General features: G+C 46.9%; 2 protein-coding genes across 6 annotated transcripts in view; one reads left to right on the top strand and one right to left on the bottom strand.

Annotated features, from left to right (window-relative positions):
- Positions 1 to 6957, top strand: part of LOC310768708 (B-cell receptor CD22-like) — a 31047-nt gene extending 24090 nt beyond the window's left edge. For 3 of the 5 annotated variants that reach the window (XM_083627386.1, XM_083627385.1, XM_083627384.1), the window contains exons 5-9: positions 602 to 874; positions 1606 to 1896; positions 3592 to 3691; positions 4479 to 4662; positions 6187 to 6957. In XM_083627386.1, the coding sequence (XP_083483512.1) occupies positions 602 to 874; positions 1606 to 1896; positions 3592 to 3691; positions 4479 to 4662; positions 6187 to 6330 (992 nt within the window). In that variant the 3' untranslated portion in view covers positions 6331 to 6957. The remainder of the gene's footprint in view (positions 1 to 601; positions 875 to 1605; positions 1897 to 3591; positions 3692 to 4478; positions 4663 to 6186) is intronic. The other 2 variants (XM_083627387.1, XM_083627388.1) reach the window with 2 other exon arrangements.
- A 2352-nt stretch (positions 6958 to 9309) lies between these two features.
- Positions 9310 to 14345, bottom strand: HAMP (hepcidin antimicrobial peptide). Its single transcript, XM_083628240.1, has 3 exons — positions 14155 to 14345; positions 11030 to 11098; positions 9310 to 9624 (listed from the first exon to the last, which is right to left on the bottom strand). Exons 1-3 carry the CDS (start codon positions 14230 to 14232, stop codon positions 9520 to 9522), a joined length of 252 nt encoding a protein of 83 aa, XP_083484366.1. The 5' UTR covers positions 14233 to 14345; the 3' UTR covers positions 9310 to 9519.
- Positions 14346 to 14628: the final 283 nt, after the last annotated feature.

The raw sequence follows: 14628 nt of genomic DNA, 5'->3' as shown, positions 1-14628 counted from the left end.
GAATGCCCCCTTCACTTCAAAGCAATGGATGCTCTGCCCTTGAAAGTCGGCTCTGATTTTAAATTGTTAAGACGGTTTCTTCCAGCTACCATGAGGACTAGTTACTTGCTAACTTTATAAATAAAAGTGGGCAAGTTTTTTAGTCTAAGGTGAAAAGCTTCCTGCAGTTTAGGAAAGTCTGGGAAAGGGTGGAGGGGTTTGAACAAATTTTCTAAACCACTTGAAGCATAGAAACAAGATGTTTATAGCACAATTTAGCACACCCCCACCGTGTGTTTAAAGCCCATGGCTCCCCCCCCAAACAATCCTGAGAATTATAGCATCACAGTGCTACAATTCCTAGCAGCCCATGATTCTTTCGGGAAAGCTGTGTGCTTTCAATACATGGTGTGTATGTGGCCCCTCTCACCCGTTGCAACTATATGGTGTTATCCCCCTTTTGGTGATCCTGCACCTTTAATTCCTAGAAAAAAGGTAGAAATTCAGCAGGTGCAGACGGAGGCGTTGGGATCAATAGGTGAGGCGTAGGATGAAGTGTGCATCCTTAGCAGCAAAAATGGGTTTCCATTGACCTCTGCCCTACTCTGACGGACTCTTCCAGATTCTCCCAAAAACGCTGTCGTCTCCGTAATGGGGAACCCCAACCTGAAAGAAGGAGACAGCGTCACCCTCCGATGCAGCAGCCAGAGCAACCCCCCGGCTGTCAGTTACCGGTGGTTCTTCGGGCCTCGCAAAGCACCACTGCGGGCAGCAGGTGTGGGGCCAGAGGTGACCCTGGCAGATGTGCGGAGGGACTCGGGGCCATACCACTGTGTTGCAGAGAATGATGTCGGGATGGGGGAAGACTCGCCGCCCACCTACCTCAACGTGGAGTGTAAGGAGAGGCTTTGATTTCTTGTTTCAATATCACCGTATTTATCTGTGGCCTACTTATGGCTTAGTGGCAAGTCACACCAAGTTCATGTTTATGACGTCAAGTTGCCACCTTTTCCTTCGCCTGGAGCTCCTATGCTTTTGTAAAAACACAATGGGTGATTTTTGTTGTTGCTGCTGTTATGGCATCTCCATGCCTGAGAAAGCTTTGCCGGATTAATTTCTGCCCAACAGGCACAGCCCAATAATGCATGTTAAGCAGAGGCATCGAGATGCGCCCAACATTGGGGGGGGCGCTCCAGTTTAAAGCATATGACTTCCCCCAATGATCCTGAGAACTATAGTTTACCCATCACAGGGCTACAGTTCTCAGCACCCCTAACTGCAGTTCCCAAGATTCTTTGAGGAAAAGTTTTGTGCTTTAAATGTGTGGTGTGTGGTATATTCAATCTCTGTCTAGAGATTTGAATGATGGGACAGGGGAATGGGGAAAACTATTTCCCCACCCACTTTTTCAGCCCTTCACGTCTCTGTCTTCTTCCCTGCTCTACTAGCCTCCGTAAACTGGTATAAAAAACCTCTTGCAGGCTAGTACTTATTTGCAAGGCTGCATTAAGTGCACATTTTAAAACCCTTTAAGCTTTTGGAAGTGTAGCAGCTTGGACCATGGGAACACACACTGTGACGTCTGGTTGTTCTAGTTTTTAAAATATCCCTCTGCCATCCTTGCAGATAAGCCAGTGATCCTGCCTCAAGGGAACTGCACCTTGTCACGGACTGGAGAAATAGTAACGTGTTACTGCATAGCCGAGGGAAACCCCTTACCCGAAATCGAGTGGCGCCTACCAAACCGTACCGTTCCTGGGGAGTTCAACAGCTCTGAGCTGCAGGCAGCCTCAGTCTCCTGGGGACAGGCCATCATTGGGATATTGACAGGCCCCACCTCCAGCCTCACCAACGTGTCTTGCACAGCTACCAACCAACACGGGCCAAGCCAAATCACACTGCCCACCATCCAGGCAGGTAAGTGCTAATAAGAGATATCTGGGAACATAGGAAGCTGCCTTAAACCAAGTGAGACCATTGGTCCATCTGGCTCAATATTGTCAGCTCTGGCTGGCAGCAGCTCTCAGCACTATATGGAGATGCCGGCTGAGCCTGGGATCTTCTGCATGCAAAACAAATTATCTCCATGAGACATGGGGACAAATCTGTCACTTTTGGTTTCTCTCTGTTTCTTGTTTTTCCAATACTCAGTTCTTCACATCACTTCACAATTATATAAAAAAAGTTGGTATGAGGATACGTCAGTGTGAATTAGTATGAATCTGTCCCAATGTGCACATTTTTGAAAGCAAATTCCCCTCATAGAATGCATTTCCCCCTCTTAACTAGTATATGCAGTTTTACTGGTATGTCCCACAGAGGAACTTACGGTCTTCAAATAAAAACATCCTGAAGGTCCCAGGCCACAGAGAGGTTAGGCTGGCCTCAAGTAGAGCCAGGGCTTTTTCGGCTGCGGCCCCAATCTGGTGGAACGCTCTGTCACAAGAGACTAGGGCCCTGCGGGACTTGACATCTTTCCGCAGGGCCTGTAAGACAGAGCTGTTCCACCAGGCCTTTGGTCAGGGCGCAGCCTGACTCCCTCCTTTGGCAATCTTCACAGAGCTTTAGCTTAATGGTTGCCATCAATTTGATTTTAATTAATTTTTATAATGAAATGTTTTTAGAATGTTGCACTATTTTATTGTTGTTAGCCGCCCTGAGCCCGGCTTCGGCTGGGGAGAGCGGGATATAAATAAAATTTATAATTTATAATTTATTATTATTATTATTACTCACATTACTTGTTTGGAGTACTACATTGCAAAAGTCAGAAGGGTGCGAATTTTGGAAGGGTTACAGTACATGGTTTCAAGATGTGCGAATTAAGTAGATTCACCACATGTAAGGGCTGAACTACATGTGATGGGTTTGGGCCTTTGCTTCCTAGCTGTTTGATTTACTAAACGAGGGACACAGGACCTGGGGGGTGTGGGGAACAATCCATATCAGAGGAGAGTTATAAAACCCTTTCTCCATGCCACGGTTGAGATCCAGATCTATCCCCACCCTCACCCAACCCCTGCACTTCTGAAATGGCAGTGCTCTGTGCTCTAGGTCTAAACCAGAGGTTGACAACCTGGTCCCTACCGCCCACTAGTGAGTGTTTCAGGATTCTAGGTGGGCGGTAGGGGGTTCCACGGCACAAGCTGAATCATCCTTCCATCGAGCACTGGTGGGCGGTAAGGAAATTTGACCATCAAAAAAGATGCATTAGTGAGTGGTAGGTAAACAAAGGTTGACTACCCCTGGTCTAGACACTCATTTTATTCCCCACGATGCCTCAGAGTGGCAGTAAGCCAGAGGAATTGTGGGAAATGAGAAGGATGGCTAAATCAAGCCATCGGACACATTTTGGAATTCTGGACCAAAAAGGAGGACTGAAGGCAGGAACCACCAGTTACTTGGAGGGCTTGGCTGATGGCCAAGGATACTAGGGGCTGATGCTGACCTTTCTGGCAGGCTTAGCATCCAACAGGTGAAGCTGTCATGGAGAAGGTACCACCTGGATTTCTGCCAGTCAGCTGACTGCTAGAAGGGACCTTGCATCTCATCTGCATGCAGACGGCCTCTTTGCAAAGGACAGCCGCCAGGTTTCACCATCTCTTTTTGCAGGGGACACCACCCTCCTGCTCATGGCCTCTGGGGGTGCCGTTGGGGGCTTCCTCTTCTTCTCCCTGCTGGGAACGGTGATCTACAAGGTGACGAAGAGCAGGTGAGCAGCTGGATTCATCCCCAACACTGTTAGCAAGTAGATGCTGGCTTTCATTATTTAGCAAAAACCAGCTTATGTACCCTCTTCCCCCATCCTCTCCCGTCTCCATTACTGTGGAGGGTTGCCAACTATTTTACGGGCTGACGCTCCTGCGCCTTTCAGAGAAGCCTGATCTGCAGACATGAGCAGTTGATCCCCACGGCTGGGGAAGCTTCACCTGCATCAATCTTCCATGAACGGTGCTACATTCTCCCACTGCTATTGGTTGACAACCTTATCCCTGTTGTTGTTGTTTAGTCGATTAGTTGTGTCCGACTCTTCGTGACCCCATGGACCAGAGCACGCCAGGCACTCCTGTCTTCCACTGCCTCCCGCAGTTTGGTCAGACTCATGTTTGTAGCTTCGAGAACACTATCCAACCATCTCGTCCTCTGTCGTTCCCTTCTCCTTGTGCCCTCAATCTTTCCCAACATCAGGGTCTTTTCCAGCGAGTCTTCTCTTCTCATGAGGTGGCCAAAGTATTGGAGCCTCAGCTTCACGATCTGTCCTTCCAGTGAGCACTCAGGGCTAATTCCCTTAAGAATGGATGCGTTTGATCTTCTTGCAGTCCATGGGACTCTCAAGAGTCTCCTCCAGCACCATAATTCAAAAGCATCAATTCTTCGGCGATCAGCCTTCTTTATGGTCCAGCTCTCACTTCCATACATCACTACTGGGAAAACCAGTACACCCTACACCCCACTTATAACATCACGGCTTTCTTCCCCCCCTCCCTTTCTGCCGCTAGAAAAAAGGGGCAGAAGAAAGAGGAAGACGAGGAGCAGGAGGACCCTACGCTGTATGTCACTGATGAAAATGGAGAGCAGAAGACGTCGCTCAAAGTAGAGAAGCCCTCCAGGTCCAAGAAGAAAGAGGAGCAGTTCAACATGTACAGCAAGTCGAAGGGAGGAGAGAGCCCAGCTGCTGACAATGTAGGGGAAGGCTCAGGGCAGTTCAATACTCAGGGGCGGGTCTACTGTGAAAGTAGCTCAGCCCTGATAGCTCAATTGGGTAGAGTGTGGGGCTGATAATGCCAAGGTTGCCGGTTCGCTCCCTGTGTGGGACAGCTGCATATTCCTTCATTGAAGGGCACTGGATGAAATGATCCACAGGGTCCCTTCCAATTCTATAATTCTATAATGAAACTTAAGCTTCGGGCTTCTAATTCTGGAGGAGCCCCAGAAGCTGCTTTCGTCCACATTGCTTAAAAACTATGAGACCCCATATGAGTTGCATGACTCAGATTGATTATTATTTTTTCATAGAATCATAGAACTGTAGAGTTAGGGATGCAGGTGGCGCTGTGGTCTAAACCACTGAGCCTCTTGGGCTTGCCAATCGGAAGGTTGGCAGTTTGAATCCCTGCCACGGGGTGAGCTCCCGTTGCTCTGTCCCAGCTCCTGCCAACCTAGCAGTTTGAAAGCATGCGAGTGCAAGTAGATAAATAGGTACAGCTGCGGCGGGAAGGTAAACAACATTTCCGTGCGCTCTGGTTTCGATCACGGTGTTCCGTTGCGCCAGAAGCTGTTTAGTCATGCTAGCCACATGAAAGCTGTCTGTGGACAAACACTGGCTCCCCTCAGCCTCAAAATGAGATGAGTGCCGCAACCCCATAGTCGCCTTTGACTGGACTTAACTGTCCAGGGGTCCTTTACCTTACCTTTAGAGTTGGAAGGGGTCTAGTCTGACCCCTCTGCAATGACTGATGTGGGGTTCAAACCCACAACCCTGAGATTAAGAGTCTCATGCTCTACCAACTGAGCTATCTTGTAAAAGGAGATGACTTGTTGTATATATTTCAACAATCCCAAAGTCTGAGAGTCAGTAGTGCAGATGTTGTAAAGGTTTGGTGATCTGATGTGGAACAACCTCACTGATGGTGATAATAGAGGTTACCCAGACCTTGTTGCTGGTTGCGAAGGGGCCCCCATGGCAGTTCAAGGCCCCCCAAGTGTAGGTCTGCCACTGACAATATACAGCTTCTCCAAAGCAATCGTATTATTATTATTATTATTAATTTGAGACCATCATATCATGAAAACAGATCAAAACAACCCTACCACAGGAAGCTTGGGCAACACACTAGTAACAAAACAGTGCCCATCTTAGTCTATCGACAGCCTGGACAGGGAGGAGGGGAGATAAGTTGCCAAAACATATGTCAACAAAGGCACCAGGTGGCCCTCACTGGGGGAAGCGCATTCCACAAATGGGGAGCCACAACTAAAATGGTCCCTCTTCCTTGTCACTGCCCTCTGAGCCTCCCTCAGATGGGGGAACTGGAGAAGGGCCTCCAAAGGTGATCTAAGGGACTGGGTATGTTCATATAAGGTAGTTTGTTATGAGTGCTGAGAATTGTAGCCCCGTGAGAAGGGTAAACCACAGTTCCCAGTCTTCTTAGTGGAAGCCACGTGCTTCAAATGGACTAAAACTTCCTTTCTCTTTTTTCTTTTTAGGATCTGAGCACCAAGGCCTACGAATCCATGGCGGTGGCTGAAGATTATGAAAATGTATCAGCCGGTGAGCTGACTGGACTTTACGGGAACCTGGGCAACTGGCAGCCCACCTCTGGAACCGACCAGATCTACTCCAACGTCTGACCCGAGGAAGGAGAGAACTTTTGTCCAAATGCTTTCCTTTTGCTTTTTTTTTCTATTTAACAAGTGCTTGTATAATAACTAGAAGTAATGCTAGCTAGACCAATGGGGGTGATCGAGTAGGAGAGCCGTGGGGGGAGGGAGGGATGGTGTCAAATTCGTACACCCAAATAAATCTTCTGAGGCTCCCTCCATGCAATGGTTACCTCCTACAATTCCCTGGGGGAGTATTGTTAGTATAAACCCTCGGGACTCCCTGCTGCAGGGAAAACAAAATACTAGTATTAACTCTCAGGACTTCCTGCTCTTTTTGTGTGTGTCCAGGGATATGTTCTTGGGTGTAGAACCCCAGTTCCCAGTCCATGAGGGGGAATATTTATGACCTTACCCCCCGAGGCTCCTTTCTCTGAGGAAGTATTATTGATCCTCACCCCTGGGATTTCTTGCTGCGAGGAGCATAGCTAATGGCACTGAGCCTCTCCAAGACTGAAGGGTGTTTGGAGGGTTGTGCTGTTCTAATCCCGTCTTTCTTTCTATGGCTGAGGTCTTTCCTGCTGTGCTGAGCCCATTGTGTCAGTGGATTTTACTGTCAAGACTTTCAAAGTATATGTCTCTATTTTTGTACTTTCAGCATGAATCCGTGGCTTTTATTACTGTGATTAATTTGGGAATGGGGTGGCAGGGAGGGTGCCATGGAGATCTCTCAGCGGGGCTGGCGGCAGGAGGCTTACTTAAAGAGAAGACTTCTTCGAGCACACAGAAGATTAGGGGTTGCTGTGTTTCCTTTCCCAACCAGGCTCCTGTCTGAACAGCTACAGGACGGTCAGAAATAAAGCAGTTCCCTTTCTGCCACTGCATAACACAGGTCAAATGTCACCCTCCAGGTCCCTCTAGACCCAGCGATCAGGACTTTCCCAAAACTACTGCTCTCATCAGCAGTAAGGTAAAGGTAAAGGGACCCCTGACCATTAGGTCCAGTCATGACCGACTCTGGGGTTGCTGCGCACATCTCACTTTATTGGCTGAGGGAGCCGGCGCACAGCTTCCGGGTCATGTGGCCAGCATGACTAAGCCGCTTCTGGTGAACCAGAGCAGTGCACGGAAACGCCGTTTACCTTCTCGCCGGAGTGGTACCTATTTATCTAGTTGCACTTTGATGTGCTTTCGAACTGCTAGGCTGGCAGGAGCAGGGACCGAGCAACGGGAGCTCACCCTGTCGTGGGATTTGAAACGCCGACCTTCTGATCGGCAAGTCCTAGGCTCTGTGGTTTAACCCACAGCGCCACCCGCGTCCCCATCGGCAGTAGCGCAGTGGAAAATTCAGAAGTTTAGGGTCTCTTTCTGATAATCACCCTCACGCCCCTTCTAAGATTATACAATAATATTATAATGATACAATAACAACAACAACAATAAGGAATTCATTGCAACAATCAGTGCAGATCTCCATGTCTTGCCTTTCAGCAAGATCTGCTATTTTTTGTGCAAGTACACATGGACAAACGTTTTGGTAAGTGGTTTTTTCCACGAAGTGGCAATGTACATGACAAAAGTTGCACACCGTTCTCTTGAGAACGAAGCACCTTGTGTTTAAAGTTTTCCTAAATGGTTACCTTTTGAGCACACAGAAACACCCCACTTCAGTCTTCTTTCTGTGCACCTCCTCCAGGGTGACCTTAGGTTTGGAAGCCTGGAACCCCCCCACTGGTCTGAGTACACTTTATTCTGGGCCTCTATGCATGAAATTCCCCTTTTCCCCACTTTGGTTTTTCATGCTTACATCTCCCTTGTATTCATAAATTTATGAAGCATTTTAGGGTGTTGAAACATTTTCACACGCAATACTATGATATACAGAAAGGCAGCACTACACGTACAACCCCAGACCCTCCAGGTGTCCCTATTTTCCAAGGACGTCCCTGATTTAGAAAAACCATCCCAATTTCTGATTTGATCCTGGAATGTCCCGCTTTTCCTTAGGATGCCCCTATTTTCAATGGAGAAATGTTGGTGGGTATGGAGGTTTCTCCCCCCCCCCCAGCTGTCTGAAGGCAATTCTGTATAGGGAAGGGTTTTTTAATGTTTCATTGTTTTTTATATATGTTGAAAGTTGCCCAGAGTGGCTGAGACAACCCAGTAAGATATACGGGGTATAAATAGTAAATTTTTCATTATGGAATGGGACGTCCCTATTTTCATCAGAGAAATGTTGGAGGGTATGCAGCCCCCTCCCCCCCTCCCCATAAGTTCAAACTTCTAGTGCACTGCAATTGGGGTAATGTGCAGAATCCAGTTGTATAAATATCTTCATCCAAACGCACAGAAATCTCACATTAGTTTAACGCCAGCCTTCATCACATGTGTATCCTGAGCTGAAACACCGGAGGCCAAAACCTCATGAGGAGACCAAACCTTAGCTTGAAAGACTCAATAACATTTCACCTGGAGAAGGGATTCTTAAGAGGTGATGTGATACTCATCTACAAATATTTGAAAGGCTTTTATATGGGTGATTGAGCAAGTGTATGTTCTGATGCTCTGAAGGGCCAGACCCCAGCCACTGGGTTCAATTTACAAGAGGATTTTGGTTAAACGTTAGGAATGACCTGCTGACTGCTTTAGCTGTTCGACCGTGAAACAACCATCCTTGGGAGATGGGGAGTTATTCATGGTTAGAGGGTTTTTTTATGCAAAAAACGGATGGCTACCTATCAGGGAGGCTATGGTCGTAGATTGCTTGCATCAGCCAGTAGAAGATAAGGAAGAAGAAGAAAAAATAAGAATTATTTAGACGAGTCTATCTGCACCTGGAGCCCTGGAGAGTTGCCACCAGAGGACGGCAGAGGACACAAGCCTTTTGACAACCTATGTTCCCCATATGCGCTTGAGACTAAAACTCCCACCTTCCCCTGCTATGGCAGTTGTGAGGTAAAAAGTAATCGCAAACACTCCGTGAGGTAAAAAAAACCTTGCAGACAGTCGTGTGGTAAAAACACTTTAATTCCCAACAGTAACAAATGAGAGCCCACAAAGCGAGCAAACGAAAAAAACAGTGCCAAACTAATAAATAAGGAAAAATTTGTTGAAGGTGGTAGGGAGCAGTACGGGGTGGGGGGCAAGATTGGGGAGCCTGGTGTGTGTGTGGTGCTGAGACGGGGCGCGGCCCGGTGGTGCCAAAGTCATCCTTGGCCCTCAGGCCCAACAGCACATGCCACATCCTTTGTTTCTGCAGCAATTGCAGCAGTAGCGGCAGGTGGGGAAGTGGCTGTTGAAGCGCTTGGCTCTCCGTAGCAATGCCTGTGGTGGCGAGAAGAAAGAGCCCGTTATTAATGGATTCATTTATTCGTTTTGCAGTCTGCCCTCCCCATATATGCTTAAAATGAGGCTCACAATGAGGATTGAATACAAAGCGCAAATAAAGTAAAACAATAATAAATAAATAAACCAGTAAGACCTATAGCAGCCCCTCCAAATGTCCCTATTTTCCAGGGACATCCCTGATTTAGAGAAGCCGTCCCGGTTTCTGATTTGATCCCAGGATGTCCCGCTTTTCCTTCTCCTATTTTCATTGGAGAAATATCAGAGGGTATGGTGTTATTTGACTCCGGAGCTGTCTGAAGGCAATCCTTTTAAAAAATGTTTTGTTATGTTTTGTATATGTTGGAAGCTGCCCAGAGTGGCTGGGGGCAACCCAGTCAGATGTGTGGGGTTATAAATAGTAAAATGATCATTATGGAATGGGACATCTCTGTTTCCATTGGAGAAAGGTCGGAGGGTATGGTCTATTCACTAGTGCAATTTAAAATGAACGAAATTAATAGTCACTCATGTTTACTTCAGAAAAGGGTCTACGGGCATTTTTCGGGCCAAAGTTTGCGAGCCGGGCTTGGCCTGGTTTTGTTTATTAAGGAAAGAGGTACAGATTGTATACTCCTTTTTCCCAAATGCGGTTAAAAGGGGGTTTACAACTAGGCTCGGATACGAAACAACAGATAATATAAAGCACGGGAGCATAAATAAATAAAAAATAAATCAGTAATACCGATAGTGTAATTGAAACAAGTGGAATTAAGAGTTGCTACTGTTTTCTCTCAGGAAAGGGAAAGCAGAGGGGGAAACAAAACCTGATAGGCTTTCTAGGTGTGAGACTGAGGAAGTATGGACAAGCCCTGAGAGAAGAGCCATAGCTTAGAAGATCCCTGATTCAAACCACTGGCATCTTTTGTTAAAAAAGATGACGAGAAAATGATCATTCTGACACCCTGGTGTCAGGCAGATCTGATCTAGTAGAAGAGAGCTTTCTATATTCCAGGACAAATTAGACTTCTCAGGGTCCTAATCGGCTGTCATTAGGTAGGACTGCCACAATTTATTTTATTTTATTTTACTAAATCTAGGTATCTCAAGCTGAATGCTTTTGAGCCTGTACAGAGAACCTCTCTTCTGAATGGGCATTTTGTTTTTTTTGTTTTGTTTTTAAGGGATTTAAGTGGGGAGTGGGGACAAAAGGAAGGGCAGGAGAAGCCAGAATTGCATTCTCCTTCGAGGCTGCATTACTCTAAAGCAAGATTCAGGAATATAGCCTGGCACACCAAAGGATCTTAGTGTGGTGCTGAGAGAGACATCTATTTCTCCTTGCACCATGCTGCCCCCTTGCCTTCACACTGGAGTAGTACAAGCACCACTGGGATATAGGTCTCACCTGAACGGTATTCGCCCTGGGCTCTGTCTTGTACGTTTCCAAGCTCGTGAGGTCTTTCTCAACATCTGTCTGTGAAGAGAAAGAAGGAGGGGATTTGTTTTAGCTCATCTGTTACTGAAGGGGAGAAATCTTTCCAAACTTCACAGGTTAGGGAAAAGCCAGACTTGGCACATTTTCAACTCTGGTTCCCTCCTTGTTCTCCCCACCCTCCCTCAGCACAGTGGCTCAGTTAGGAAAGTTTAGACCAGGGTTTCCCAAACTTGGGCCTCCAGCTGGTTTTTTTGGACTACACCTCCCATCATCCTAGCTGGCAAGACCAGTGGTCAGGGATGATGGGATTTGTAGTCCGAAAATAGCTGGAGACCCAAGTTTGGGAAACCCTGGTTTAGAATCAGGTTTCATAAACACCCTTCTCTCTTTGCGGTGGGTCAGTGGGACCCATCTGCTTTGCAGGCAGAACGTCTCAGATTCAATCCCTGATGTCTCCAGGTAAGGCTGAGAGAGAGAAGCCAAAAGCAGCCAAGATAAATACTGTTTCTGATAATCAACTGTTTATTCAACTCAATGCATTTCAGTGAAATTTCCTTCACCGGGAGAGAGACCCTTATCTGAATCCCTGGAAAGCCACTGCTGGTCAATGTGGACAATACTGAGACAGATGGACCCAATGGTCTGACTCAGTGTAAGGCAGATTCCTATGTTCCTAAATATCCATTTCCATCTAAAGAGAGGGGCCATTAAGTCCACAGTCTGAAAGGACCTTCCTGCACCACTGCTTGCAGCGGTTCTCAACCTGTGGGTCCCCAGATGTTGTTGGACTACAACTCCCATCATCCCTGAGCTCTGGCCTTGCTAGCTAGGGGTGATGGGAGTTGTAGTTCAACAACATCTGGGGACCCACAGGTTGAGAAAGGCTAGTTAGAGAATGTGGAACAGCCTTGAAAATACAGAACTAAATGAAGTTTTCCTCAAAGGAAAGGGGGGGGAGAGGGGGGAGGAGAGAATTGTGATTGTTCAGGGACTGATCTTAGAAAACAAGGACTTGGGACAACCGAAGTCCTTGCCGAAACCCTGCAAAAGCCAGTTACAGTCCCCGTTTATTGTAGATAAGTTGCTAAAGCTGAGGAAAGTGAGGCTATCTTCAAGCAAAGCCAGCCCAAGACATTTGGTGCTCTGAGATGGAGCGGCCAGCGCCTTCCCCTTGGTATCAGTGTAGTGAGTACCCTGGTTCAGCCATGGCCAGATTCACAGCATGCCTTTAAAGCACGACTACACCACTTCAGCAGTGCTGGCTCCCTTCTAAGAAACCTGGGATCTGAGGTCTATAACAGTAGCTGAGAGTTCTTAGGAGACCCCATCCCAGCCCCTGTCCCAGAGCTACAGTGCCCAGAGAGGGTTAGCAATCAATCTCTCTCGTCCCAGAAAACTGTGAATTGTAGCTCTGCAGGACAGGAACTCTCCAGAACTCAGTTCCGGCACCTCTCAGGTGGGCACCATTGCCATTCTAAGATAACAAGGGAGGTGCTCGTGGTGAGTTCAGGCATTTTTTTCTAGAAAAAGTAACAATTTGCTATCTTTCATGGCACCCCAGATCTGTCACAAGTGGCCACCAGGCTTGGCCTCATAGGAGCCAACTCCTAAGGGCCAAGGTCCCTTCAGCCCCCCCCCAAATATTTTTGAGGACCGCCCCCCCCCACAAAGCTGATGGGCATTGCCATTCAAATGGTGTGCATGTACCTTGTCTTGTGGTCAATTATGCGGGATGGGGATTACCTCCCCCCCCCACCAAAAAAATATATATTTTAATCAAGTTGGCATCCCTGCTTGGCCTAAGAGTAGCTCCATCAGCTTGCAAGTTCATGGAGTCCGACGCAACTCAAAACAATTAATTGTGAAGCTATGCGCCACTGAGTCATACCGCTAGACTAATATGTGGATCGGAACGAAGCTTTCTGTGAGATTTCATAGTTCTTGGCTCGAAAAAAGAACTCCAAAGTGTATTTTTAAATGATGTACAGGAATAAATGTTTACTGTCAAGTAAAATACTTTCACAGCGCAATTCTATCCATATCTACTCAGGTAGGTTCCACTGAGTTCAGTGGGGTAAGTGTGCATAAAAGGGACCCCTGACCATTAGGTCCAGTCGTGACCGACTCAGGGGTTGCGCGCTCATCTCGCTCTATAGGCCAAGGGAGCCGACGTTTGTCCGCAGACAGCTTCTGGGTCATGTGGCCAGCATGACTAAGCCACTTCTGGCGAACCAGAGCAGCGCACGGAAATGCCATTTACCTTCCCGCCAGAGCGGTACCTATTTATCTACTTGCACTTTGACGTGCTTTCGAACTGCTAGGTTGGCAGGAGCAGGGACTGAACAACAGGAGCTCACCCCGTCACAGGGATTCAAACCGCCGACCTTCTGATCGGCAAGTCCTAGGCTCTGTGGTTTAACCCACAGCGCCACCTGAGTCCCTTAGAACCCCACAAATGCACATTTTAAGAGAAAATGCATCCAAAACATAATACTGAGATGTGAAATTTCCTAAGGATTTTTTTAAAAATAATAATAATAATAATAATTACAGCTTATATCTTTTTCAAACAATCCCATACACACACACACACACACACACAGAGAGAGAGAGAGAGAGAGAGAGAGAGAGAGAGAGAGATTTTTTGAAAGATTAAAACAAACAAAAAAAACACCTAACAATATAAGATGCTGATGATATATGGAAACAGGCTGGAACAGATTTATGAGTGAACACATGTAAAAGTGACGAGGTTCACAAATAGACTGCTCTATCCTAGTTAAGGGGGCCTTTGCTCAGTTATATGATACAAAACTGGCCGACACCAAAAGACCATTGGCAGAGCATCTGCTTTGCAAGCAGATGGTCTCAGGTCCGAACCTTGGCATGTCTAAGTTGGACTGGGAATGTCTCCTGCCTAAAACCTTGAAGAGACACGTCCAGCAAGTGCAGATGTTCCCTAGCCAGATGTTTCAATAATCTGACTTCCTATGAAGTCCCATGACTTCCTATAGCCTCCTAAGTTCCATTGGATGAACTTGACTAGGAAGATCGTCTCATAAATTCCGCCTCATAATTTATAATGTGATTCTCACCTGAAGTTTGAAGGCACAAGTGTTTCTGGTGGCAGCGCTGAGAAGAATGAAGACCACGCAGACTAGTTGCAGTTTCATCTTCCTTTCTTGCGATGGGTCCTGTCCCTTTCTTTTCAATCACTTTTCTCTCTCTTTTCCCCGCTCTCAGGCTGTCACGATCTCTCTCTGATAGGCCTAGAATGTGTTATTCCCAAGCAAAGAAGAGGGCTACTTTTATAATGCCTGAGAGTCCCTCCTCAGCTTGGAATCAGCCAATTGCCTGTGTTCCAAGAAAGAACACGTTTGGATGAGATAACTCTTGAGCAAACAGGTCAATAGGCTTATCACATTTTATCAGAAACTCATATTCCACACACACAGAGGAAGAGGGGGCCAAATTTCCTAACTGATGTAACTCGAGGTTGCTCCATGAGACTTCACATCCTTATTTACGCCTGCATGTGCAGCTATTGAATGGATAAAGTCTGATGTACA

The sequence above is a fragment of the Podarcis filfolensis genome, assembly GCF_964270895.1.
Source record: "Podarcis filfolensis genome assembly, chromosome: 8".
Lineage (NCBI taxonomy): Eukaryota > Metazoa > Chordata > Lepidosauria > Squamata > Lacertidae > Podarcis > Podarcis filfolensis.
The sequence above is the reverse complement of the archived record's forward strand: the minus strand, read 5'-3'. Positions and strand labels throughout refer to the sequence as shown.

Excerpts from the sequence above, each read along its gene's own strand:
- HAMP (XM_083628240.1), bottom strand. The coding sequence starts at position 14,232 with ATGAAACTGCAACTAGTCTGCGTGGTCTTCATTCTTCTCAGCGCTGCC. Across the intron at positions 11,099-14,154 it reads CTTGTGCCTTCAAACTTCAG|ACAGATGTTGAGAAAGACCT; the intron begins GTGAGAATCACA and ends TTCTCTTCACAG. Across the intron at positions 9,625-11,029 it reads CCAGGGCGAATACCGTTCAG|GCATTGCTACGGAGAGCCAA; the intron begins GTGAGACCTATA and ends TCGCCACCACAG.